Source organism: Mus caroli, unplaced genomic scaffold (assembly GCF_978045245.1).
Source record: "Mus caroli unplaced genomic scaffold, Mus_caroli_1 scaffold_3, whole genome shotgun sequence".
NCBI classification, from domain to species: Eukaryota; Metazoa; Chordata; class Mammalia; order Rodentia; family Muridae; genus Mus; species Mus caroli.
In genome coordinates, this window is record NW_028227258.1 from 29,435,881 (window position 1) to 29,461,124 (window position 25,244).

Here is a 25,244-nt window from a genome sequence, read left to right on the forward strand (position 1 = left end):
AACTGTTTCAGGTTTCAGTTTAAATGTCCCAGACAGCCTCCGCTAGGTCACCCTTGATTATCAAAGCCCACTCTCAACTAATTAAAAAACAAAACCTCTTTCCCTAAGGTAACCCAGTCTCTTTCCTCTTGATGGGTGTTGCTTACTGGTGCACCCCACTAGCATGGTGCTCACAATACAAAAGGCTTTGATAACTCTGTATTGACTGACTGGATAAATAAAACGGACATGCATTTCAATACTTACAAAAGTTATTACGAGCCTCTATTTTCATATAGACCAATTCTTGATATTTAGATTTATTATCGTTTACGAAGGGAGCAACTGTTGTTGCTTAAACAGGCCATTTCTCGGTTGTGTAACTTATTTCACAATGGGGAATATATAATATTAACTAAGTGCAAAGGCCGGTCTTTAAATCAAGAGCTATTACAGAACAGCATTAAAATCAGAGCGGATGAAAGACAGCAGACTTTACAAACGTTTACCAAAAAGAGATCTCATTTTGGTGCATATTTTTCACTGTGTTTGTCAGAAATGTACGTGGGTGGGTGCTTTCTTCCTAGAGGCTGGTGTTCACCTCATTTGGGTCCTGACTGTGTTGATTGACTCTTTGAGTGAGTCCTGACCGGCAGGTCACAAGTTTCTCAATAGCCTAGGCTTGGCAAAAATCAATGGATCCTGTGCATGCCTGACGAGCAGGGATAGTCCACACACGCCAGAGACAATCGAAATTCCACTCAGTAATCTAGTGACACGTTTACATTTTCTTCTTGGTAAAAACATGCAAAGGTGGGTGAACTGGGTGTGCGGAGCAGAGCAGCAGATTCTCCGCCCGCCGTGTGACAGGAGCCTCACAGTGGCATGTGGGCACCCAGCGACTTCCTGCCCACTCGTTTCCCTTCACCTGCCTGACTCTAACCTTCCTTGCGCCCGCCTGGCCCTAACATCCCTCGCTTGCACAAGGATGTGGCCTTTTGAAAACTGTCCATCATCTTTAACAAACGCTGGGTGTGGCACTTTTCTGTCACAACACGCTTATTCAGAGGGTCTTTATTGTCCTAATAGCACATTGCGATATGTGGGTCACACGCCCAAGCTCTACACAGCGTGTACCTGGAGGTCACCTTGTGACTACACCGCATATACATTCCTGATAGATCAGAGCTGTGCGTCCCACCCAAGGGAGCCGCTCCACCATCAGTGGTAGCATGTATACCTAGTTCTCTCAGGACCAAAATGCTTGATAGAGACAACGGGGTGAGGGTGGGGTGAGGTTTGTTCTAGTTCCAAGATTCAGTCCATCATGGTGGGGGAGGCCCAGCAATGTTTATGGTGGATGAACTGTGTCGGGGAAACTCATTGGTGGCTAGGGTGTAAGATAAGTTTCGAAGGCTTGGCCCTAGTGAACCATTTCTGCCAGCTAAGGACTTCACAACCTTCAAAGGGGCCATCAACTGGGGAACAAATGTTCCAAACTGTAGTCTGTGGTGGGTACAGTCTAGATCCAAAACCTAACACTCCTCTCACTCTCTAAACTACAGGAGCCTCCCAGACTTCTTGTATGTAGGTGGTATGGTGTTAGTCCTTGGGAAGGGTCTTATTTATTTATTTATTTATTTATTTATTTTACATCCATTTATTTTACATCCTGTTCACTGCCTCCCTCCCGATCACCCCATCCCACAATCCTTCCCTTCATCCTGAGGGTCCCTGGGTATCCCCCCCGCCCCATCCTGGCACATCAAGTCTCTTCGAGGTTAGGCATTTCCTTTCCCACTGAGGCCAGACAAGGCAGCGCAGCTAGAAGAACATATCCTACATACAGGCAACAGCTTTTGGGATAGCCCCTGCTCCGGTTGTTTAGGACCCACATGAAGACCAAGCTGTACATCTGCTACCTATGAGCTGGGAGGCCTAGGTCCAGCCCTTGTATGTTCTTTGGTTGGTGGTTCTGACTCTGAGAGCCCTAGGTGTTTGGGTTCGTTGACTCGGTTGTTCTTCCTGTGGAGTTCCTGTCCCCTTTGGAGCCTGCAATCATGAAGGGTTATATTTTAAATACTGAATGTATACCATGGCTCTTGATGGAGCACGTAACCTGCCTGGAAGTCACACACAAACTCAAGGAACAGGTTACTGGTACCCACCCTTTGCGATACTCCAGATGAGTTTGGGATCTGGAGGATGGTTATCGATTTGTTTCTAGTTCTGAAGGGGTACAGAATATAGCACTTCAGTGAAGGTTTATTTGGGATGAAGACATTTGAGAATCAACAGAGGCCAGGACTTCCCTTGTTGTCTAAGAGTGGAGCCTTCAGAAGAAGCCCTATCACCACAACTTCCCCAGGAGCTTAAGTAACAGAGAAGAGTGACTCTTGTCCCAGGCACTGAGAAGTCAATGCCAGGACAAGAAAACATAGAGAGGCGCTGTCATGTTCTATCCTATGATCCATCTATGCTATGGATGACATCATTTTCCCTACACTCATAGCCCATTCTCTTTCTTCCATCGTTTTTCTTCCTATGCTCCAATGTGAATGAAAATTGTATCTGCTTTCCTCTTAACCTTTCTTTTTATCAGTTTAATTCACAGGCTCAAATACTAAGTCTAAATGGGCACAGGGAAACGTTTTCATCCATGACGGCATTAACTTTCTAGAGCAGAGGCTCCTAGACTAAGACCGATTTCTATGCAGCCGATGAGCCCCGAATGATTTCTACTTTCTTAGATGGTCAGAGAAATAAAATGACGTAAAATCCAAATAAAGTTTTATTGGAAGATAACCATGCTTAATGGCTTGTGTAGTGTCTCTGACTGCTCTTTCTCTATAAAATGGCATATTGGAGTGGTTGCAGCTTGCCAAGCTGAAAATTGAAGCATGTCCACTTCTGCTCCAGCACACTGTTCTTTCAGTCTCCCTAGCGTTTTCTGGTGTCTTGATTTTTATTTAGTTGCTTTGTCTGTGCCCATTAGAACCAAGCTTCCAGAGGGCAGAGAACTTGCAGCTTGTTGTACACCAAATCTCTGTACTACAACCCACATCATGTCACAGATAACAGCTGCCTGGTATGACTGAATGGCAAACATTAGCTATTTATTAAGCATTTACTGTGTGCAATCATCTGCATCAAGACTTTCCATCATGGCACTAACTTGGTTGGGTCATGCCATTTGTTGCATGCTTTAGTTTGCCCCTCCAACATTCACATGTTGCAATCCCAACCCTTAATAAGTCAGAATGTGACAGTGCCTTTTGACGTATGATGGGGTTATGTGCCAATCTTAAGTTGAAAATACTGTCAGTCAACTATGGGTGGAGTACCCTTAATCTGTCAACATCATACCTAGCAAAGCAGTGTACTGGGGCGTGTGGGCTGGTCACCTGCCTGATCTCTAGGCTGTATGGAAGTTTGGCTAATTGTTGCTCTATGAAAGAGAATCAAGTCATATATTGCTAGCTTGGGAAAATATAGCAATTCAATATACAATTTCTATTGAGTGCATAACTGGATACTGTTGTCAAGTTGTAAATTTTTACTTTGGGCTACAGTGGCTCAGGGATGACTGTGCTTGGAGACAGAGCCTTTAAAGGGGTGTGTAGTGCGCTCATCTGTTTGGGGTTCTTACAGATCTAGAACACCTGACATGAGAACACAGAGGGAACACCATGGAAACACCCAGGAATATAGGCACCTTCAGGCCAGATTAGACAAAAGTCAACATGGCCACACCTCGATGATCTCAGGTTTCAAGATGCCACAATGGTATGAAAATGAATTTCTATAATTTAAGTCGCTCAGCCCATAGTGCTTTGTTATGTTGGACCACCAAACAACTATACCACTGTTAGTTTCTCTTTCAGATGGGAAGACTGGGGTACTTGGGGTTCATGATGATGTACAATCTACAGTCAATACACAGAGCAACCTACAATCAATGCACAGAACAACCTACAGTGAGTGCACAGAACAACCTATAATCAGTGCACAGAACAACCTACAGTCATTGCACAGAACAACCTACAGTCAGTGCACAGAACAACCTACAGTCAGTGCACAGAACAACCTACAGTCAGTGCACAGAACAACCTACAGTCAGTGCACAGAACAACCTATAATCAGTGCACAGAACAACCTACAGTCAGTGCACAGAACAACCTACAGTCAGTGCACAGAACAACCTACAGTCAGTGCACAGAACAACTTACAGTCAACGCACAGAACAACCTATAGTCAGTGCGCAGAACAACCTACAGTTAATGAGCGGAGCTAGACTTTGAACAATGGGTGTCAGCCTCCTGTTTCTTAAAACCACTGAACCATGCCGCCTCTGCAGAGGAGTGGACGGGAGGATCCCTGGATCGATATACTGAATAGCTATACAAACTTCCTTCTCCCTGCAGAATGAGTAAGATTCCCAAGGACACGGGTCACACTACGCTCCTCCTCCCGTTCCTCCTCCCTTTCTTTCCTGTCTTCTTTCTCTTCCTCCTCCCCCCTCCTCCTTCCCCCCCCTTGCCCCCAGTATTCTGATTGCAGCACAAGGGAGAACTTGTGCCATTATAAAAATGAAATACTATGTGCATATACCCCAATCTGGGGCAATGCGTTCCCAGCCTGCCTAGATTTGCGTATCCAAATGAAATCTGTCAGAATTTGCCTTAAGTTTTATTTTTTTTTTAAGTCGGCATAAAAAGCGTTGTTTCAGTGCACAATTTCCACAAGACACACATTCCAGTTGAGCTTGTTCTTACCAATCGGTCTCCTTGTTTCCCTCCCCCATCTTCCCATGCGCCTCTCCTTTCCTCCTCACAGTCTCTCTTTCAGGTCATGTGTAATACTGTACTTCAACAGTTTAAATATGTATTCAGTGTGTGTGTGTGTGTGTGTGCACGTGTGCATACATGTGGAGGTCAGAGAACAACCTGCTGGAGTTGGATCTCTCCTTCCACTGTGTAGATTTCAGGCTTGGTGGCAGATGCTTTACCTCTGAACCCCCTTGCCAACCCTAATACTGTATGTGTTCTCTTAATGTCTTAGTACTAAAGTCCGTGACTGCACACGAGCTCTGTGAAACTTACACTCCCACCCTCACCTCTTTCTCATTTTCTGTACTTTGCTTCTGTCCAGCCACACCAGCCCACAGCTATGAAGTGCTCTTGGTACCTCAGTCTCTGACACCATTTAGCCCCACAACCTCAGGCATCATCATCTTGAATAAGGCTTTCTCATGGAGGCTTTGCAATCATGGGTACCCCTTTCCCCTCTGAAAAAAGGAAATGTACCTGGCCCTTTATTTAATATTTTCATAGCATCCCACTTTCCCTTGTAGCAATTTCCATAACTGACACAGATAATAGCCCAGCGTCTGCCACGAAATAGATGCTTAGTAAATGAACCTTTTGAAAATAAGTATTGAATTTAGTGATTAGTGTAGGAGCAGTCACAGCTGCCAGTCACTGCCTCTCTCTATAGTGTGGCTGGAACGTACCGAGGGCACTGTCACAGCTTCTCAGGATTTTTGTAAGCCAGGTAGTTAGTATCAGTATTTTCAGAGGGAACAGGATAGGGTGGGGGTTGGGGGTTGGGGGTTGGAAGTTTGTGAGATTTGACCCAGACTACAAGGCAGCTCTGAGGCAGAACCTGGACAAATCTCAGGTCAACTTTGTTCTACATTTCTTGCCCTTTCATAGATGTGGGATACCTGCCAGGGAAGACTGCTCAGACATGGGTTTAAGCCAATTAAAAAGTATTTATTAGTGACTACAATGGGGGTTTAGGTTCCCAGTATATTACAGAGACTTTCTCAGGGTACATTTTAAGCATAAAACCCATGTTCTAAGTTGACATACTTCAGTTAACAAGAGCCGTTAGCCAGAAGCAGAACTACAGAAGTCAAAAAATACATTTAGAGACTCTCCCGGAACTATGGACTTAGATGGATTAGGTCTTTGTTTTCATTCTGGCAGGTGATACTGTGTATGTGCTAGGCCTTATGGTCAAAGTGGCAATTCCATCATGGAGTCAGTTGTGCTAAAGTATGGGGGTGTTCTAAGACCCGGGACCCTACTATATTATCTGCCTGATTGCTCTGAGTGACAGGCTAGTTTTATGCCAACTTAATATAAGCTATAGTTATCGGAGAGGAGGAACGTCAATTAATAAAATGCTACCATAAGACCAGGCTTATAAATAGATAAGCCTGTAGAACATTTTATTAACTTGTGACTGATGGGGGGAGAGCCCAGAGCATTGTGGGTGGGGATATTCTCACAATGAGTTGGTGGTCCTATGTTCTATAAGAAAGCAGACTGGACAAGTCCCAAGGAACTAGCCAGTGGGCAGTACTCCTCCATGGCTATTGAATCGCATTAGTATCTGCCTCCAGGTTCCTGCTCAGTTTGGGTTCCTGCCTTGGGTTCCATCAGAGAACTGTAAGGGTTTATAAGCCTTTCCTGCCCAAGTTGCTATTGGTCATAGTGTTTCACAACCATAGAAACCCTAATTAAGTAGCAGTCTTCCTTTTCTTACTGCTTATTGCTTTTCCTTTCACCGCTCACACTGTCCAATGGGTCTGCTTACACATAGGGCATCATAGCTCCTGGTAGGTTTGAGGGGCTGACATCAGTGCACTTTCCTGAAGAAGTCTATGTCTGAGTGTTGCAGCCATATTGGGCATTAACTTTTCCCTCACCTCTTTCTCTCTTTCTGTTGTTTGCTTCCGCTCAGCCACACCAGCCCACAGCTATGAAGCGCTCTTGGTGCTTGCTTCTTTTGGGGACACAGGGTCCCATCATGTAACCCAGATGACTTGGGACTTCCTACATGGTCCAGGCTGGCCTTGAACAAATAAGCCCCCTGTCTAAGAAATTCCCTTCTCTTATTTGTATGTCCTCTGAGTTTACCTAAAACTTGTTTTTCATCCCTTTCGTTGTAATACAGAGGCTCTTTGGAATCTGATTCTTTTTGTTTGCAGTAGTAGTAGCATTTGTCTAGAATACTGTCTAAATCTCTTTTCTGTTTAATCAGATACTAGAGAATGGATACTTTATAGAAAAAAAATCATTTTGGCTAACAGTTTCATTAGGCTAACAGTTCTGAAGGTTGAAGGACCACATTTGATGTTGGCCTTATTTTGATTGTGATGGTTTGAATGAGAAGTATACCTGTAATCTCAGACATTAGAATATTTGGTCCACAGGTGGTGGTGCTGTTTGGATAGGTTTAGGAGGCATGGCCTTGCTGGAGGACGTATGTTACTGGAGATGGGCTCTGAGGTTTCAAAGTCATTCCTGATTCTGATTCATTCTCTCTGCTCCCTGCTGAGAGCTATCTGCATGCTGTTTCAGTCCCATGCCTTCTACTGCTGTGCTTCTCTGCCAATGTTCCTGACAGACTATTATCTCTTTGAAACTGTAAGCCCAAATAAACGCATCCTTCTACAACTAGCCTTGGTCATTTTTGGTTACTGCAACAGAAAATTAACAAATGCATTATTAGAGTCCCAGGTCAGCACAGGGCTTCACCTGTCAAGAAATAGCATGGGTTTATCCTTCAGGTGTCTGTCTTTATAAAGCCACTGTTATTTAATCATGGGGGCTCTACTCTAAGCCCCAAGTCCACATTAGATTTCTTCTGTGTTAACCTCAGAGTGGGGATTTAGTTTCAGCCCATGAAGCATGGTTTAGGGGAATGACTTCCTCAACTGTACTAGACTACAAACATGGCAAATAGACCTGTATACAGGGAAGGTCGTGAAATCAGTATGTGTCAAAATGTTGCTAAATAGCCCTTCTGCAAGGTTATGCAGATTCAAATTATCTGGTACTTTAATGGGGCAACTTTTAAATATATGAGAGAGGTATATTTAAGGCAATAATCTTAGACCCTTAAAGCTTAGGAATGGAAAATCTCTTTTTCTTCATTTCCCAATGCCCATTTATTCTAGAACCTACAAATTATTTTGTATCTCAGTAATCACAGAGAGTTTGAGAGACTGAAGGGGAAAGTGCGAGCTGGTCTCTAGAGTTGAGCAATGCTTATCTTGGACATCTGTGCATTCCAGGATGACTCTCAGGTACTAGGGATCCTTCCCTTAGGATCTCTCTAACCGCAGGGCTCATCATGACCTAGAGCCTGTCCTTTCCTTTAGGCTCAGGGGAAGCTTGTGTCTATTAACTCCTGGATAGGCAACTTCTCTACCTATTGTGCATCATTAATGAATTTTTATCCCATTACTGTTGCATGGAAGATTTAAACATAAATTACCCATTTACATAGATAAACTCATTTGTAAGTACACCATAGTGTCTGTTAAACTCTAGTTAGAAAAGATTTACTTGTTAAGAAAATCTCAATCCAGGGCAGAAATACCATGAGGATGATATGATGATAGACCATAAGGATTGCATGATAGACCATGAGGATTTTATGATAGACCATGAGGATTGTATGATAGACCATGAGGATTGTATGATAGACCATGAGGATTGTATGATAGACCATGAAGATTGTATGATAGACCATGAGGATTGTATGATAGACCATGAAGATTGTATGATAGACCATGAAGATTGTATGATAGATCATAAGAATTGTATTATAGACCATGAGGATTGTATGATAGACCATGAGGGTTGTATGATAGACCATGAGGATTGTATGATAGGTCATGATGATTGTATGATAGATCATAAGAATTGTATGATAGACCATGAGGATTGTATGATAGGTCATGAGGATTGTATGATGGACCATGAGGATTGTATGATAGGCCATGAGGATTGTATGATAGACCATGAGGATTGTATGATAGATCATGAAAATTATGTGATAGACCATGAGGATTGTATGGTAGCACTCTTTCTTCAGTTTGAAAATGGCTTAATATTCCTCCTTGGATCTCCCAATGACATTGTCTTTGGGTCTCTCATGCAGACTTAGTATAATGTCCTATCTGAGTACTCCTGGGCTTGATTTTATGTCTATGCAGAGTGCAGGTACCTTAAGGGCAGCAGCCATGTGTCAACAATCTTGCTCGGACGTACTATGTGTGCTCTGTGCTGAAATTGTCTACTAATATAAAGAGTAGGAATTGACAAATATGTGGAGAAAAATAGGAAAAACATGAAATGAATCTCACCTTTTGAGCATAATGAGGTCATTTATATTAAGTGAATTTTTAGATCTTGCTATCAATTTGATAGTAGTGACTTAGCGGACATTATTATCCTAAAATGCATACATGATTAATTTAGTTTTGAAATATTAAGGCTTTAGCAATCCTCAGGCAAGTCCTTTTGCTAGCTTGAATAAATATTAGTTTGCAGTTTATTTATTTTAAAAATCTTTAAATTAAAATATAAATCTTCATCTTATTTACTGCCCAGATTTCTGGATTTTATCAAGAGCATCTTTTTTTTTTTTTTTTTTTTTTTTTACTGGAGCAATGTACAGATTAAGTTGTATTTGAACCTTGTTTTATTTGTACCTGGTTGCAAAAACATATTTTAAAAATATATTTCTTTTAAAACAGAGGACATTATTTATGAGATAAAATATATATGTAGAGGTAATACATCGCAAGTGAATGAGTTAGACTCAAGGTCACTAACTTTAGTAGGACTTGAAGATATCTCAACTCTTACACTAATCATTCATTATATGTATGCTTAGATATTTGAGCTCAAAGGCTCTCTCTCAAGAAAGTACAGCTCTTCAAGGCATGCAGGGTCTGCCCTCTATTGGTGAGATGTGCATAGCGTGCTGGTTTTGGCCTGGGGAGTTAGCTTAGTCAGTCAAGTATTGTTGTAGTGTGAGCTTGTGATCTCAGCACTGAGGGGAGGAGACAGGGGGATTCCTGGGGCTCACTGGCCAGACTACGCAACCAGATTGGCAAGTTCTAACCAGTGAGGGACCCTATCTCAAAGATCAAAGTGCACAGTGTTCAGGAGAATGGCACCCAAGGTTGACTGCTGGCCTCTATGTGCATGCATACACAGGAGCACACTCACAGGCATGTACACACACACACACACACACACACACACACACACACACACACACACACACTGTACCATGTTAAAAAAACTATTTTGTACCAAATTGAAATCAATTTTATTGGCTAGGTGTAGTGTTTATAGTAAGTCAAGTATACCCTTTTATAACTCAAAAAAAAAATCACACTATGATGTTTCTAGTGTGAGACTTGTAGATATCACTGGAGGGGCTCAGGTAAAGCCAAGCCAAATAAACCAATTGTGGGGTATTTTCAGTTTCACAGCTAAGAGAATATTGTATTATTATTGTATTGAAGCCCAACAACTCTGTAATTGTAATGCTCCTCTATAGCAGCGAAGGAAGGAAGTGTCTCATTGGGTTCACTGTTTTAGGGGCTCAGTCTACAGAGGCTTCGCCCCATGCTCTTGTGCAGAGGGTCACTGTGGCAGGAGTCAGTGTGGAGAAAGCTTCTTTTCCTTCTTGGCTATAGAGAATAGAGTGAGACAAGATACCCCAGGATAGATCTCCAGTGACCCCACCCCATCTCCCACGGTCTCCAGAAGTTCTCAAGGTAGTGCCACCCACATGGGAAGCAAACATCCACACATGGGTTCCTGCGGGGGGACAAGTCAAACTCAGATGACTGCATATAGCTACTGCAGAAGTCTCAAACAATGGAGTGGGAGTTTTAATTAAAGGAGGGATAAAGTTCACCCCGTTTCCCTCAGAGATCACAGCTCCTGTTTTTATGAAGGGTTTTATCTTTTCATCCTTTTCCTATGCTGGTGGCTACGAGTGGGTACTTTTATTAGTTATTAATGAGATTGTTTTTGTTTGTTTGTTGTCTTTCTGACAGAGGAGGGGAGGTTCTTGGAGCTCAGATGCAGGGCCTTGCATACTCTAAGCCTGAATTCTACTACCAAGCTACATGCTCAGGCCAAGTTTCTAAAAATTTTGGGCTATCCAATTTTCAGTTCATTGTAGCTATATCAATTTATTAATTTCTAATTTAGTCATAACTTTATAACTGGGTCATAGGTTCATTGAAAAATTAAAGTCTAGGTGAAATTCCTAAAATTAATATATAAATTTGTAATTAAGTATTCAACTTTTTATTTGTTATGTGATCTTTTCACTTAAAATTAACATGTGAAAAGTCTTAGGGAGGAAAAATCTTTTTATGTATTTCTTCCTATGTAGAAGAAAACCAAATTTTAATGTATTTCTCTCCATGAAGTAAAAGGTTCAAGAGTTGGCTGCAGTTCCCAGCTACATTTCCACGTGGATATTTTCATCATTTAATAACTGTCTTTGGTGATTACAATTTAAAGTTGTGAGCTACCTACTTACCAGTTTTAGTTAATTGGCATGTAGGCCTTCGCACAGTCTGAAGGAAATTCATGTGTCAGGTATGTAAAGTTGCTACCTAGTTCAAGTGGGTATATACTTTCCTTTATTATGAATCTCCATCTTAAATTTTGTTTCAATACAAGGGGTCAAACCTAGGGATTCACCAGTGCCAGGCAATTGTGCCACTATGGTTGACCTCCACTGTACTCCTGAGCTGTTCAAGCCCAGCTTTGTGGAGACACATGGCAGAGGTGAAGTCTTTTGTTTTTCAAGTGTTGGTTGTAATTCCTGGACTATCATTATCTTACACTAAGTGTTAAGAATCTCTTTGCCTTTGTCAAAATCACAACGCATTAGCACATTACCATGCTGGGTCTGTGAAACTGAGGGTTCTCAAAGTGCTCCAGCCTGTGCTGCAGTAAACATTGGAGTTGGTGCTGTGCAGACATTTGGGTGAAATGCAGCAGGAGGCATCTGTTCCAGGGGTTCTCAACACAGCTGTCTTTGATGGCTTTCCCCTGAATCACTCATTCCCGAGAGTCCTCTTTCTGTCTCCTATCAGTTTTGCATACCGAAGCTTATCAAGTGTTTTTGGAGGTGGTAACATTTTTAGAATTCAAGCTATCAGAAGCAAAAACTTCTCAACTTGCTCTCTTATTAGATTATATCCTGATCGTGTGCAGGGATTTTGTTCTAAAGAGAATAGGGGCTGTGGCTATGGCTCAGGTGGTAGAGAATTCAACTCCCTTCTGCTAACTGCAAGCTTTTACTCCTTGGTCTACTTAGTAGGTGACAGTATGCATACCACCAAGTTGGTGATATCACTTCCAAATGCGTAGGAAGTCCAAATAGTCATAGCACATCCATTTAGGAACCACATCCAGGCATGCTGTAAATTAGCCATGTTGATGAACTATTATGCAAATTAAATTCATATATCCCAGTGCGTTTTGTTACTTTGAACCTCATTATTCATTTACTGATTTGGCTTCATGCTTTTTTTTTTTTTCTCTAGTAGAGGAGACAAGCATATACTCATTAAAAAACCTGCTATGTGCTAAGTGGTGATAAGCACAAGACATGACTGAAGCATAGGGGGATCTCATCTTGGCAGCAAGGCATGTTTAGTAAGTTGATGCACATGTTGAGTCTTAGAAGAACAGCATGTGTTCTTCAGCTGGGTCAAGGGCATGGGAATGGGGACTATTTCAGGCTTGAAGAGCAGTTAAAGATTTGTTGAGTGGGAAAACTTTTGGGTAAGAGTTTCTGGTCTGCAAGATAGGATGTTCTATAGACCTAGTCATGTGTGGTCACATGGGCTCCATATTCCACACCAAAGGGTCTGCATGAAGAGGGGGTGACTACTGGGAGATGTGAAGCAAGAGATGGAAGGAGAGCAGTTCAAGCTCCCTGCAGAGCTGTTTTCAGTAAAGTTGCTTTAATGCACACTCTTGGGTATAAAACCTACAGAGTGCTCATGATTTTTCACACTTATTTATTGTGTGTGTGCGTGCATGCCATGGTGTGCACGTGAAGGTCAGAGGGCAATGCTTTGCAATTGGTTCTGTCTTTCCTCCGTGTGGATAGAACTCTGCCTCAGGCTTGAGGGCAAGAGCCTTACCTGTTAACCCATCTCTCTGGGCATGGGGTACGTGGGCAGAGTCCTCAGAAAGGCAGCGTTCTTCATGAGAAATATCACATGAAAAATCTTTCTAGCTTTCTTTTTTTTCCACTTTCTTTGAATCATTGCCCTCAGGATGAGAGAGTACGAAGAGGAGGGAAAGGGGTCATTAGTTGCAGGAGGTCTGTTTCGAAGGCTCTGCTTCTAAAGTACTGGAGAGGGCGGAGTATGGTCTAGACAGAATCGATGTGGGTGGGAATGGAGGTGGTAATGGGATAGGTTCTGTATGTTAGCAGAATGGGTGGGCGATGGGAAGTGGGTGTGTCCAATGCTAGTGAGGCTTCCATGGAGTTTGCCTGAATAGCAGGGGAAGGCGGTTCCACTGCCTAAGATCTGGGGGGTCTGGAAGAAAGGCAGGGGTGAAAGTGAATATAATGAGCACTTGTGCGTTATCTGGGTAGACATAGCTACGGCAGCTGGTCAGGAAGTAAGTGTGGTGGTCGGAAGAGCTGGGTCACTCACTTACTCTTTACCCTGGAAATGAAAAAGCACTCTAGGGAGAACTAGTTTCACATAAGATTCAGGGTGCCTCAGTCCCACTTGGGAGGAAGAAGAAAGCAAACATAGGGTGGGGGTGGGGAAGCAGAGGGAGGGAGGGACCTGGGTGGAAGAGGGGACAGGGAGGGGAAAAGGGGGACATGATTAGATATTGGGTGGTAGGAAACAGGAGTGAAGCCCTGAGGGCCAGCAGAAAGAAAGGAAACAGGCAACCTCAGGAAATAGGAGGTGGGGGAATCCTCTAGGATGTACCAGAGACCTGGGAGGTGACACACTCAGGACTTAAAGGGAGGGACCTTAGAAGAAATGCCCAACAGTGGGGAGAGGGAACTTGTAGAGCCCACCTCCAGCAGAAAGACAGGGCATCAAGTAGAGGGATGGGGTTGCCATCCCACAGTCAAAAAATCCTATCCAGAATTGTTCCTCTCTAAAAGAACTGCAGGAACAAAAATGGAGAAGAGACTGAGGGCAAGGAGGTCCGGTGGCTGGCCCAACTGGGGAATCCATCTCAAGGGGAGACTCCAAGGCCTGACACTACTACTGATGCTATGGTGTGCTTACAGACAGGATCATAGCATAGCTGTCCTCAGAGAGTCCCAACAAGCAGCTGACTGAGGCAGACAGAGATATTATACCCAACCAATGGATAGAAGCTGGGACCCCTGGGGTTGAATTAGGGAAAAGCTGGAAGCAGCTGAGGAGGAGGGCAACCCCATTGGAAGACCAGCAGTCTCAACTAACCTGGACCTCTGAGATCTCTGACACTGAGCTACCAACCAAGTAGCATACACGAGCTGGTTTGAGGCCCCTGACACATATACAGCAGTCTGGCCTCAGTGAGAGAAGATGCACCTAACCCTTGAGAGACTTGTGGCCCCAGCGAGTTTAGAGGTCTGGTGGGGTGTGGGTATGGGAGTTGTGGGGACATCCTTGTGGAGACAGGGGAGGAGGGATGGGATGGGGAACAGTCAGAGAGCAGACTGGGAGGGGAACAATGACTAGACTGTAAAAAAAGATTAATAATAATAATAATGGTGTAGACCAGAGTCCTGAGGGCTGGTGGTTGGTTAGTGAGAGGAAACACTAGCAGGGGATGAGGAGAAAGAAAAACAGGGGGAGGAGCCAGAAGCATGAGTGCTGACAGGGGCAGGGACTGGAAAGGCTCATCGGAAGGGCTTTGGCTTTTGCCAATCACTAGTGCTGTGTGCAAGCATACAGTCACAGATCGTGCACTGTGCCAGTGGGAAGTGAAATTATGTACTTCACTCTGATGTGATGGGGAGAGAGAGAGACAGGTAACTCAGTGTGAGGTGACTCACACCATCCAACGAGGGAATTCCAGCAGGAAGTGACTTTGAAGAGGAAACTGAGTTTGGAAGCATTATTCCATGGCCCAGGAAACATTAATTTAGTGTGGTGTGGGTGGTAGGGTTACAATACTAAAGAAATGTAGAATGAAACTCTTGGGCAACTGTTTCTAAATAAAAGAAAATTAGACAAAGATCTCAGGAATATCATTAAAACTTTATAACGATACAACTCATTATCATTGTTTGGGTGAATGTTATAATAATTACACACTTTTTACATTATGAAAATAAGTCATAAATAGTGTAAAAATAACTCCGAAGGTCAACTTCTCACAAACTAGGAACCCTGAAAACAAGTTTGGAAAGTAATTAAAAAAACAAATTAGAAAGCAAACACAAAGCAATCACCTTGAGCCTGCAAATCAAAACCCTCGCAGGCCGTTGACTCAGCGATGACAGTCAGAAAAATTACAATTGAAATAAGAAATCCAACGGGGAAAATCAATCTTTTAAATATTTACACTACCGAGATGACCAGGTTTTGCCATATGTACAGTGGAAAGATACAACGTATTCTTAGAATAACCAAGTACATGAGACTGGCCCATAAAACATTAACAAAAAAACCCACACAAGGTTACACTTGCCACTTGTCCCCCCATTTCCCTCTTACTATGTATTTATGTTGAATTTTTGGCAATATAAAAATAGCTGCACATAGAGATGAACTTTAAAATGTAAAAAATACAAATAAAAATATAATATTTCCAAAAGATAAATCAGATACATACATCTTTTAAAAAATGTCCAGCTCAATGAAACATTTACAACACTGTAAGGACTATCCACCCAGATGTCAGCAATGTGGGAGACATTCCTTTTCGAATCTGACTCATTAGTATTTCCGAAATGGGTCAGAATATCAACTCATTTTGAAAACGTTGGTATTTTTTTCTTGTCAAGAAATCAAGCACAATGAGGTCCATCCTCCTGTCTCCAAATCACTCTGCCAGTAAGCAGAGGAGGCAGTTCATACATTTTAGTGGAAAGAAAAAAAAGCCATTCAAATGTTTATTAGTATAAAAGTAAGAAAAAGACTAAATAAATTCACCAGCAATCTAAGTGGGAGGAGTGTCTCTGGTATATAATGTGGAGCAAAAAGAAGATGATGGAAGAGAAAATATGTTAGGAAAACAGAAGGAGGGACAGAAGACCTGTACAGCCTATCACAGTTTGGCAGAATTATAACTGCTCAGATCTGTCAGTCACCAGCATCAGATCTGACCATTCTCAGCATATCTGGAATGATAAGGCTCCTTTGAACCTTATAGCAAAACTTTTTTTGAGGGGTAAAAGTTATTAAATTCTTTGTCTTGGTAGCATTAAATAATGTGAATATCAAGAAAGGAAGAAAATCAGGGTTTCAAATGTCAGCATCCAAGTTTCTCTTGACCGAGTATGAGAAGAAACTGAATTGCCAGAAGACAGATACAGTGGAGTGGGGGCGGATTAAAACTGTTATTTCTTAGTGCTTCACTAGCACTATTTAAAAGCATCCTTGGAAATACTTTAGGCACATTTCCTTAAGTACCAAAACTGTAAGAGATCAAGGACAACTTCCCCAAGGTACAGAATGGTGATCTGACTATTTTCTCAAGCTAGCAGATATATACACACAAAGTCCATGTAATATATGTGAACTGCCCCATGAACACATCAGATGCAGCACAGAGTGTAAATACAAAACCAGGAACTTTCTACTGGTAGGAAGGAGCGGCATTCCAATGTTCTCCACAAAATAACGGGATAAGGAAAACTCCTCCAAGGCTGCATTTAATGATGGAGAAGGACAGCCATTTCCCAGGTGCCCTACGAGTCAGAGCAAACTTCTCTAACACTGGCTATGGAAGCTGAAAGGCGAGTGACTCAAAAGAGGAGGCAATGCAAACTGATAAAGGCATGTGGTGTATAAAATGAGCACAGAGGACGGGGAGCCCCGCGGAAGGCTGCCACAGAGTAAGGGGAGCCCCTGCGGAAGGCTGCTTTACATTAGGAAAGGCTGGCCTATGAACTACAACAAATTCATGAACTCCCAAAGCGGAACTGTGCACTAACAGCTTAGGAATGCCATTAAACAGAGAAATGAAATTACCCACAATAGAAGCCCACGGTCCATAAAGATAAAAAGGAAGACGATCTATTAGCACCAACAACACAAATGGAAAACACTGTAAATGGAAACATAACAATAGCATCCTTTAGAGAGATTGGCTGTCTCTGAAAAAAACCTGGCCTTGACCTGTTTCCAATGGGTGCTTCATAAGTATTTTCCCTTAATTCTCCTGAAGAAGTCTTTATAAGGAAGAATGCTACCTATCAATCAACCTATGTACCAGCAATGATGATTTATTATTGATTCATTTGGAAATTATTCAGTTTGATGACAAAATGGATGTTTAACGATGTCTTAATAGCCCGAAGTTTAAGGCTAACGCTTGGTGAGCACAGAGGACTAACATCATTCCATTTGTCTGTTCCAAGGAAGTCCATGAAATGGAACTTTACATGTGTCTTACAAACCAGACCCCCACTGCACACACAGTCTATGTGGCATCTTTACAGGGGTATGTCCAGTGCTTTAACACTTCTTTTGTTGTTGAGTTAGTCTCATCTGAATCTGTTTAACTTTTAAATAACAATCTCTCTCAATACCTCTTTCTAGTGGAGAAACAGAGAGGAAGATAAGAGGAGACACAGTCACCAGATGGCCTCAAGATTCGATAGTTGCTCCAGTTTTCTGAAGATAATGTGTAGTCTTGGGCTCACTTTTGTCCCCCAAATGACTTAAGACGAATTGTTTTATATATTGAGAAATACTTTACCCTAACTACACCATACAAGAAATTGTTAGAAAATACTCTCCATTTAAAAAAAAAATGCTTAAAAAATGCTAAATTAGCTTCGGGCTGTGGAATGTTATCAGAAATAGTAAATTCTAATCTCAGAAATGACATAAAGAAATAAAAAGATGACACCATTTTGCATGATCAAGCATTTGGTTATACAATATGAACGGCATCTTGAGATATGTCTTGAAACTGTATCTTCATTGCTGTTCTCCTAAGCATGAACTAATTTCCCCTCTGGTGCTAAAGATCCAAGCACAGAACTTGAAACATTCCCATAAAAACGGCATTTAATCACCGAGGGAAATGACGTTCTCTAAAGGGCTGCCAGAGTGACTGTTCCCAATGATGGCGCTCCTTTGAAGCAACCCTTCCACATAGAATAAGTTCTTTCAAAACATGTCGCAAAGTCTCCACCGCGCAAAGCAATGTCCAGGCTAAGACTATGTAGGTGAGTTTTGAGCAAGTCAGTCAAAACGAGACTCATCTTACGGCAACTGTGTATCAGAGCTTTCTGAGATCTCAGATTTGGTCTGTGCATAAGACAAACACTTAGAAATGTAAAAACAAAAGTGAGAAATAAACTTCAATATACAAAAAGAGAAGTTTAGAAGAAGCAAGTTCATGCTACCAAAATGTGATAAAAATTTGACTTTACAATAACTGACAGGCACATTTGTCAATATAAATCAAAAAGTAGTGAAAAAAATCCTTAACCTTCATTCTTTACAATGGTTAAGTCAAAAATAGAGTCTCCCTATAATTTCTTCAATTAAACAAACAAACAACAAAAAGAGATGTGAAGAGGTTATTTTTACTGTTGGATTCAAATTATGATCTGAAAGCTTTTCTAAAACTATTGTTTAAAAACCTATGAGACCCAAACTGAAGCAAATTCTGTTCCTGGACTAAGAAAATAAAAAGTATGAGAAAAAATGGAAACTGCATTTTGCTTCTCGAACTTGTAGAAAAACATTTGGTATGGATCAACCCAGGAAGGAAGCAAGGGACACTTTCCGACGACCTTTGGTTAAAGTCTGCTTTGTAGCACAGCTTATTCTGTCCGGTCCCATCTTGGGACACAGTCTCTCTTCAGCAACCTGAGCTCTGATAGGATGTCCACACCTTTCAATCTGCACTGACAGGGGCTTTCATTCCAAGGCTCTGCTGTCTCCAAAACACTGCTGCATACCCCTGACATTCTCCCGTGGGGAGTCAGATCAGATCACGTAAAAATAATCCAATTTCTGCCTTTCTGGGTGTTAGCATTTGTAAACCTCCTTCCAACTTGGTCACGTGGAAGACAGTGCAGGAGTGCTGAACCGGTCCTCGTCCCGCATCTTCACCACCAATCGACGCCCGAGGAAAACTAGAGGCAGCCATCAGCCTAACCCTTTGGTATTTCAACCAAGGTGGTCACATGAGCGCACAAGATCAGGAACTGTGTGGATCTGCAGTCGGGACTGCAACTCCCTCAAAATATAAGACCAACTGTGTGTGTGCACGCTCTCCGTCAACTTATCTCTTTTTGGCTATAAGCCACGGTGTAACCCCCTTGAGATGACAAAAGGAATAGGAGCTCAGATGTAGGCCGAGACCTCACTAGGCAGCATGCAAGCAAGCATCGCATTTGCACAAGCAGGTTTGGCACACGCTCATGCTGGTTTTAGTCAGTTTCAGTAGGTGGTGTAGGCATGAATGAATGCTACCGGGGAATGTGTGCCGCGTATTCATAGCTTTTGAGTCCATATTTGGTCACAATTTCATGTAAACTATTTCATGGCACTTTTTGTCCATGCAATTAACAAGCCCCAAATAAGAAGACAGCAAAAGCAATCAACTGATCTCTATCACTGGTGTCTGTATAAACACATACATATGTTCACATAAAATAGAGACGCTATACTTCCTGCGGGTTCCTCACTTCTGTGAACTGCCTAGCTTCAGACGTGAGGAAAGATAGATAAGGGTGCTACTGTGGACAGGGAGAAGCCGTGTGTCGGGTGGGCAGATCTCACACTTGCAAAATCTGCACTGCAGTTTTTCAACTATAAATATAAAAGGTGGACCATTATATACACAACTTCATGCTCGGAAGGTTAGATTCGTCACTGCAGAAAAACAGACAACAACAACAACAAAAGACACGTGGTGTTAGTAGTTCTTTGCTAACAACTCCAAATTAACATTTATTTTACAAACGCTGGAAGAACCTTGTAGTTTTCCTTTTTTAAGTCAGCAAGCTGATTTGATCTTTTTTCAATGTCTCCCAGATTAAAGTTTTAAAAACTCCAGTTTACTATAACTCTCTCCTTAGTTTTCACCTACAATTTTCCCTGGTCAACTAGGAACTTTGGGATAAAGGATTGTCTTAGTCACTGTTCTGAGAAAGCAGAAAGCTGTGATCAACTGAATGTCCAAAGAGTCTAAGCTGAAAGGTGCCATTGACCAACACCCTCCTGTGTAACATGCGTGCGCATTTCCTGTTGGCGGTTCCTCCTAAGGCTAGCCTTGCCCAGCTAGCAGGCTGATAAGGTGAACTTGACTGCTATGGTTCTCATGCATGTGACAGTTCTGCTGGGACAAAAACATTCCCCAAGTCTCTGGTGCCTCATTTTGAAGAACCCTGTTGTGAAGGTCTTTGCAGAACTGCCATTGGCTCTGAGAGCGAGAGGCAGTTTGCATTGTGCTATTCCTTTATAGAGCAGATCCTAAAAGATTTCTTTAGGGTTTGTTTGTTTGTTTGTTTGTTTGAGACAGTGTTTCACTGTGTAGACCTGGCTGGCCTCAAACTCTCAGAGCTTTGCCTGCCTTCTGTGTATTGGGACTAAAGGCATGTGCCACCATAACCGGTGAATGCCTTTAGTTTTACTCAAAGAAAAATCAAGAAGTAAAGTCAAATGCAGAGGAGAGTGAGATAGTGTCTGTGTCTTGGCCTGCTCCCCCTATCCCCCCAACAGCCCACTAGCCCAGAGTCCCCTTGCAATACTTTCACTAATAACACTGTGTTTTTCTTTTTCTAAGAAAAACTGTGTGAGGATGGACATGCCAGCTGGCAGATGGTGGTCCACACCTTTAATCCCAGCACCAGGGAAGCAGAGGCAAGTTGATCTCTATGAGTTCGAGGCCAGCCTGGTCTACAGAGCTAGTTGCAGGACAGCCAGGGCTATACAAAGAAACCAAACCAACCAACCAAAGAGAATGAACCTATCAATACCCATCATGGAGGATCTATATGTAGTTAATGGACAGATGTTTTCCTTAGCAGTCCAGCCACTGTTAAGGTGCCCATCCTCCTTCGAATAATCCTGTATCTATGCTTCCCTAAGCAACCTAATGAAATTCACTAGACCATCAAAATAGCAGGGGACTATTGAAATGAAGATCAGTGGTGGCTGGGTGAATGTGACCAAAATGTATTATATACATATATGAAGATGTCATAATGGACCCATTATGTATAACTAGTAATGCTAATAAAACATTAAAATTCCACAAAACTGTTTATCCTAGTAGGCTAAATAAATAGGACTAACCAGGAGCCACCTATTGGCTTTATTTATAACATCAATAAAAAAATACTTGAATATTTGAGATATCTAAATTGGCCATCTAAGAAATCTGAGATCATTTCACTTCTCTCACTAGTTCATTTATATTTGGGGAGGGGAGCTCCACAATGTGGTGATTGGAGTTCATGTGTGCTTTGGGGGGGGGGCGTGCTAAGCAATACCAATGCTCAATAGTTGAGTTCTTTTTCTTTGAAGAATATGCTAGATCCATGAGATGCTTAATCTTATGTAGAATATAGTATCTATTTCATAGAAAGATCAATATTTATAAGGACAGTTTCTGAGTCTATCACCCTATTCATATTATCATAAGGTTTTCCATCTCAAGAGCTAACAACATGAATGTTATGTTGTTGCCGTGACATTTATGCCTTTCTGAAGAGGAAAACGATTTCAAAGTGCCGCAGACTCATGGCGACTCCAAGCTCTGAGTGGTGTCACAGGGTGGGAGAAGTGAACTGTTTGTATCTCTAAGGTGCAGTGCACTCATGACCAGGTCTCTAAAGAGTCACCATCTCATTCAATTACAGGGCAGAGGTTAGAGAGAGGTGAGAAATGGCCATTCTAGTATGGGGTGGCATTACGATGTGATGTCTGTGAACGGCAGTTAAGCTGGTGAGAGGATAGTTTTACCAGGTAGGATGAATCTGATGAGGGGTCTGTATCCAGAGCCCCGCTTGGCCTCAGACACAACTGAGTTCATTATTTGATAGGCTCAAAGGGGAGCAGAGGAAGCTTATAAATAAATGATTCTGTGAAGCGAGAAGGCTTTTCTGTCCCTGGCTAAGTCGGTGAGGCTAGTTGAGAAAGAACATTACATAAGATTTCCTGATGGTTGAGTTGCTGACTTGAGAAGCAACCAAGAGCCCAGAGTCTCCGCATGTTTTCACACTCTTACATAGTTTGTCCTAACTTTGCCAACGATGCATGGCTGTCTACGATTACTGGATAAGCTACAAAGTATTGGAGATAAAATTTCAAAACTGCAAAAGCAGTTTGGATGCTTCCCTTATTGCATTGTTATTTCTGGGCGTTTTTTTTTTTTTTTTTTTCCCACTTCTGGTAACCTGCGCACTGGGCTTACAGCATTATGTGCAGAGGCAGCATTCCCTGGGCAGTGCAGAGTGCAGAGAGCTTCGTCTTCCTGTTGGAAACAATACTATTGCTTCTTGGTGTTTCTCCTTCCTAGCTCTGTTACCCACCAGCTTGTTGCTCTTGGAAGTTTCTTTGCTTGTCCAGAGGTCTATTACTCATCCGTAGGCTACCGCATGAGTTATCACCAAAGCAATATCCTGGTATGATGGGACAGAAGTCAACCTATTCCTGCTAAATATTATGTTTATATTTTCTGCTTTCTCAGTTGTGTGACTGATACTGACAGGGTTCTTCCATATCTCAGCATACTTGTCAATGTAAATGATATACAATGGAAGACTAGAATTAAAAATCACCATAAACAGAAGGCAGAAAGAGTTCAGTGAGTGAGTGAGAGAGTGAGAGAGAGAGAGAGAGCCAAACAATTTTGCTCAGATATATTGCCCCTTTCCATCACAGACAAAGAATTTGAGGTTCCAGCTTACAGTATTTGCCAAGAACTACTTTTTCTCACTGATAAGAAATCAATGATAAACACAGTCATCTAAAGATGGTCCAGAGCTGGCACTGTTTACCCAAACAGTTTTCAAGAATGTTGAATATAAAAAGTCTGTTTTGCATGGAAAGGGACAGGGTCAAGATCAGGGTTCTTTTTTTTGTTTTGGTCTACCTACCTTTTGCCAGCAGCCAGGCATAGGTAACCCATCAGGTCCCTGGATTTGAAGAGAAGAAATAGAATTCCTTAGGCTTAGACAAGTAATAAGATGCCACATTCACATGCTAAGAGACTTCAGAAATGATCTCTATTAGGTGGCTTCAGTCATAAGCATCTTACACTAATTAGTGGCTCACAATATTTTATCCACTCTTGGTTAAAAGGAAGCTGAGTCAAATGTTTCTCAGACGAAGCACACATCTAGAAAATTCATGAAGACAGAAAGTGCTATGTCTGATTTTGAAAATGAACAGGGCGCAGTTGTCCCGTGTTTTGCTCATCACAGCTCCATCTTTAGGTACCACACCTGCACGGTACCTCTTAGCATCATTAGGACACACCACGCTTGTCTTTACTAAGTGAGTCAGAGTACCATTCTCTCAGGGTCACTATAGACTATGGTTTGTGGTGACAGTGATCAATGGAAGGCCATTTCTATCTGAAGTTTATAGGTCTCCATATTCCAGGGTTTTTCACTTGGCTATACTGTACATAGATATTGCAAAAATATACTCATTTGAAACACAGGCAGTCTAGCTATGCACTATAGTAGATATCACCCATTGCATTCATCAGTGCTTCTGGCTAAGTCTGCAGAAGTTGGTTAATAATCTGAAAGTAGGCTTCTAAATGCTACAAAGTATATTTTCATCTGACATGTAAGGATCTTCAGATACAAATGAGACCGGAAGACATGACACCGTTGAAGGCATGCGTTTTCCTCCAATTAAGAGTTTTATGAAATGTGATTTATCAACACCAAGCAAACAAAAGACAGAGTACCCCACATTAATAATTTCTAACTATAACGATTGACTGGATATTTTGCTATAAACACACTCTCATAAGACACTTACAAAATATACATTTACCTTATCATGCTTATAACCGAAGAATCATGTGTAAGGCCATGCAGACCAAGTGGAACACAATGATAAAAATCTTTCTTTGTACTCAACAAATTGTACTCACACTACCTTTTTCATTTGTAAACAGACTCTAGCTTTATGAATATTTAGGAGAAATTGGTAATGCCAGATTGGTACAAGGAGAAGGGTCAACCAGTAGAATTTTAGATTTTAGTATAAGGAGGATTTTGAGTTCATGCTAATGGAGGAAGGAGCCCCATCTACGTCAGGAAAGTGAGTTTTAAAAGGAGAGACCATTACGGCAAGAGGTTATATGACAAGGAAGAGGGTTCGGGCTGCAGACAGTTATCATCTCTAGATGTCCAGGGCAGTTTGGTTTTCCTTCCTATGGTCTCTTAACAGTGTTGCTTCAAATTGGTTAATTCTTGACCACAGAAGTCATAATGTACAACTGGCCTTATTTAAGCACTAATAAGACTATCATGGGGGTGACAAAAATACTTTTCTTTCTTTTAGAGGATAGGGAAAAACATAAGTAGGGTAAAAGCCCAAAGTTCTGGCCTAGCAGTATCATTGTGTTATATATTTTTATCTAACTTACAAATCATCTCTGACTATTTATTGGGTAAATTAATATTCCAAAGAATATAAGATAGACACAATAGTAGTGAGAACAATGTTAGAAGATTAATATACACTCATTGATAATACATGCTTGCTCTCTCCCCAATGCAGAGCCCAGGGAGGAGCCTGCTCATGCACACACATGTAGTATGTTTATCATGTAAAGCTGGCTCCAGAAAGAAGCACTTTACACTGATACAGACAAATACACAGTAAACAAAGGAATGGCATGCAGGATGATGGTAGGAAAGAGAAATACTGTACCAATTGGCAAGGAGCATCCAGCCCATCCAGGCCAGGCTGGCCTGGCTCCCCCTTTTCCCCCTTAACGCCACGGAATCCCTGTTTGTAAAGATTAACTCATAATGTTACTAATCCAAGAATTCATTGAAAGCAAAAATCTGCTAAAGAGACAACTAGAAGACAAAGCTGGGAGAGGAACAGCCTAGAAGGGGTAGTAACACGCAGAGAAGTTTCACACGATCATGACAAAGCCTTTGACAGGAAACCATTGGCCTCCTCTTTGGAGGGATATGGGATGCTGTTGGCTCTTCTTCACACCCTACAGTCAGGTTCCTGACAGCCAGCACTGTTTGTGAATGTAGAAATGGAGTAGTGTTGAGTG

At 42.0% G+C, this 25,244-nt stretch overlaps 1 protein-coding gene and 1 long non-coding RNA gene across 2 annotated transcripts in view; one reads left to right on the forward strand and one right to left on the reverse strand.

The window, feature by feature from the left end:
- The window catches only part of LOC115030590 (uncharacterized), a 129,525-nt gene that overhangs the window by 50,678 nt on the left and 53,603 nt on the right, over positions 1 to 25,244 (forward strand). The window lies entirely within an intron of this gene.
- Col25a1 (collagen type XXV alpha 1 chain) overlaps positions 15,043 to 25,244 on the reverse strand; it is a 411,050-nt gene continuing 400,848 nt past the window's right edge. Inside the window, exons 36-38 of the mRNA XM_021157594.2 lie at positions 24,884 to 24,961; positions 23,086 to 23,124; positions 15,043 to 19,855 (exon numbers count right to left, since the gene is read on the reverse strand). Of these exons, the coding sequence (XP_021013253.1) occupies positions 19,853 to 19,855; positions 23,086 to 23,124; positions 24,884 to 24,961 (120 nt within the window). The 3' untranslated portion in view covers positions 15,043 to 19,852. The remainder of the gene's footprint in view (positions 19,856 to 23,085; positions 23,125 to 24,883; positions 24,962 to 25,244) is intronic.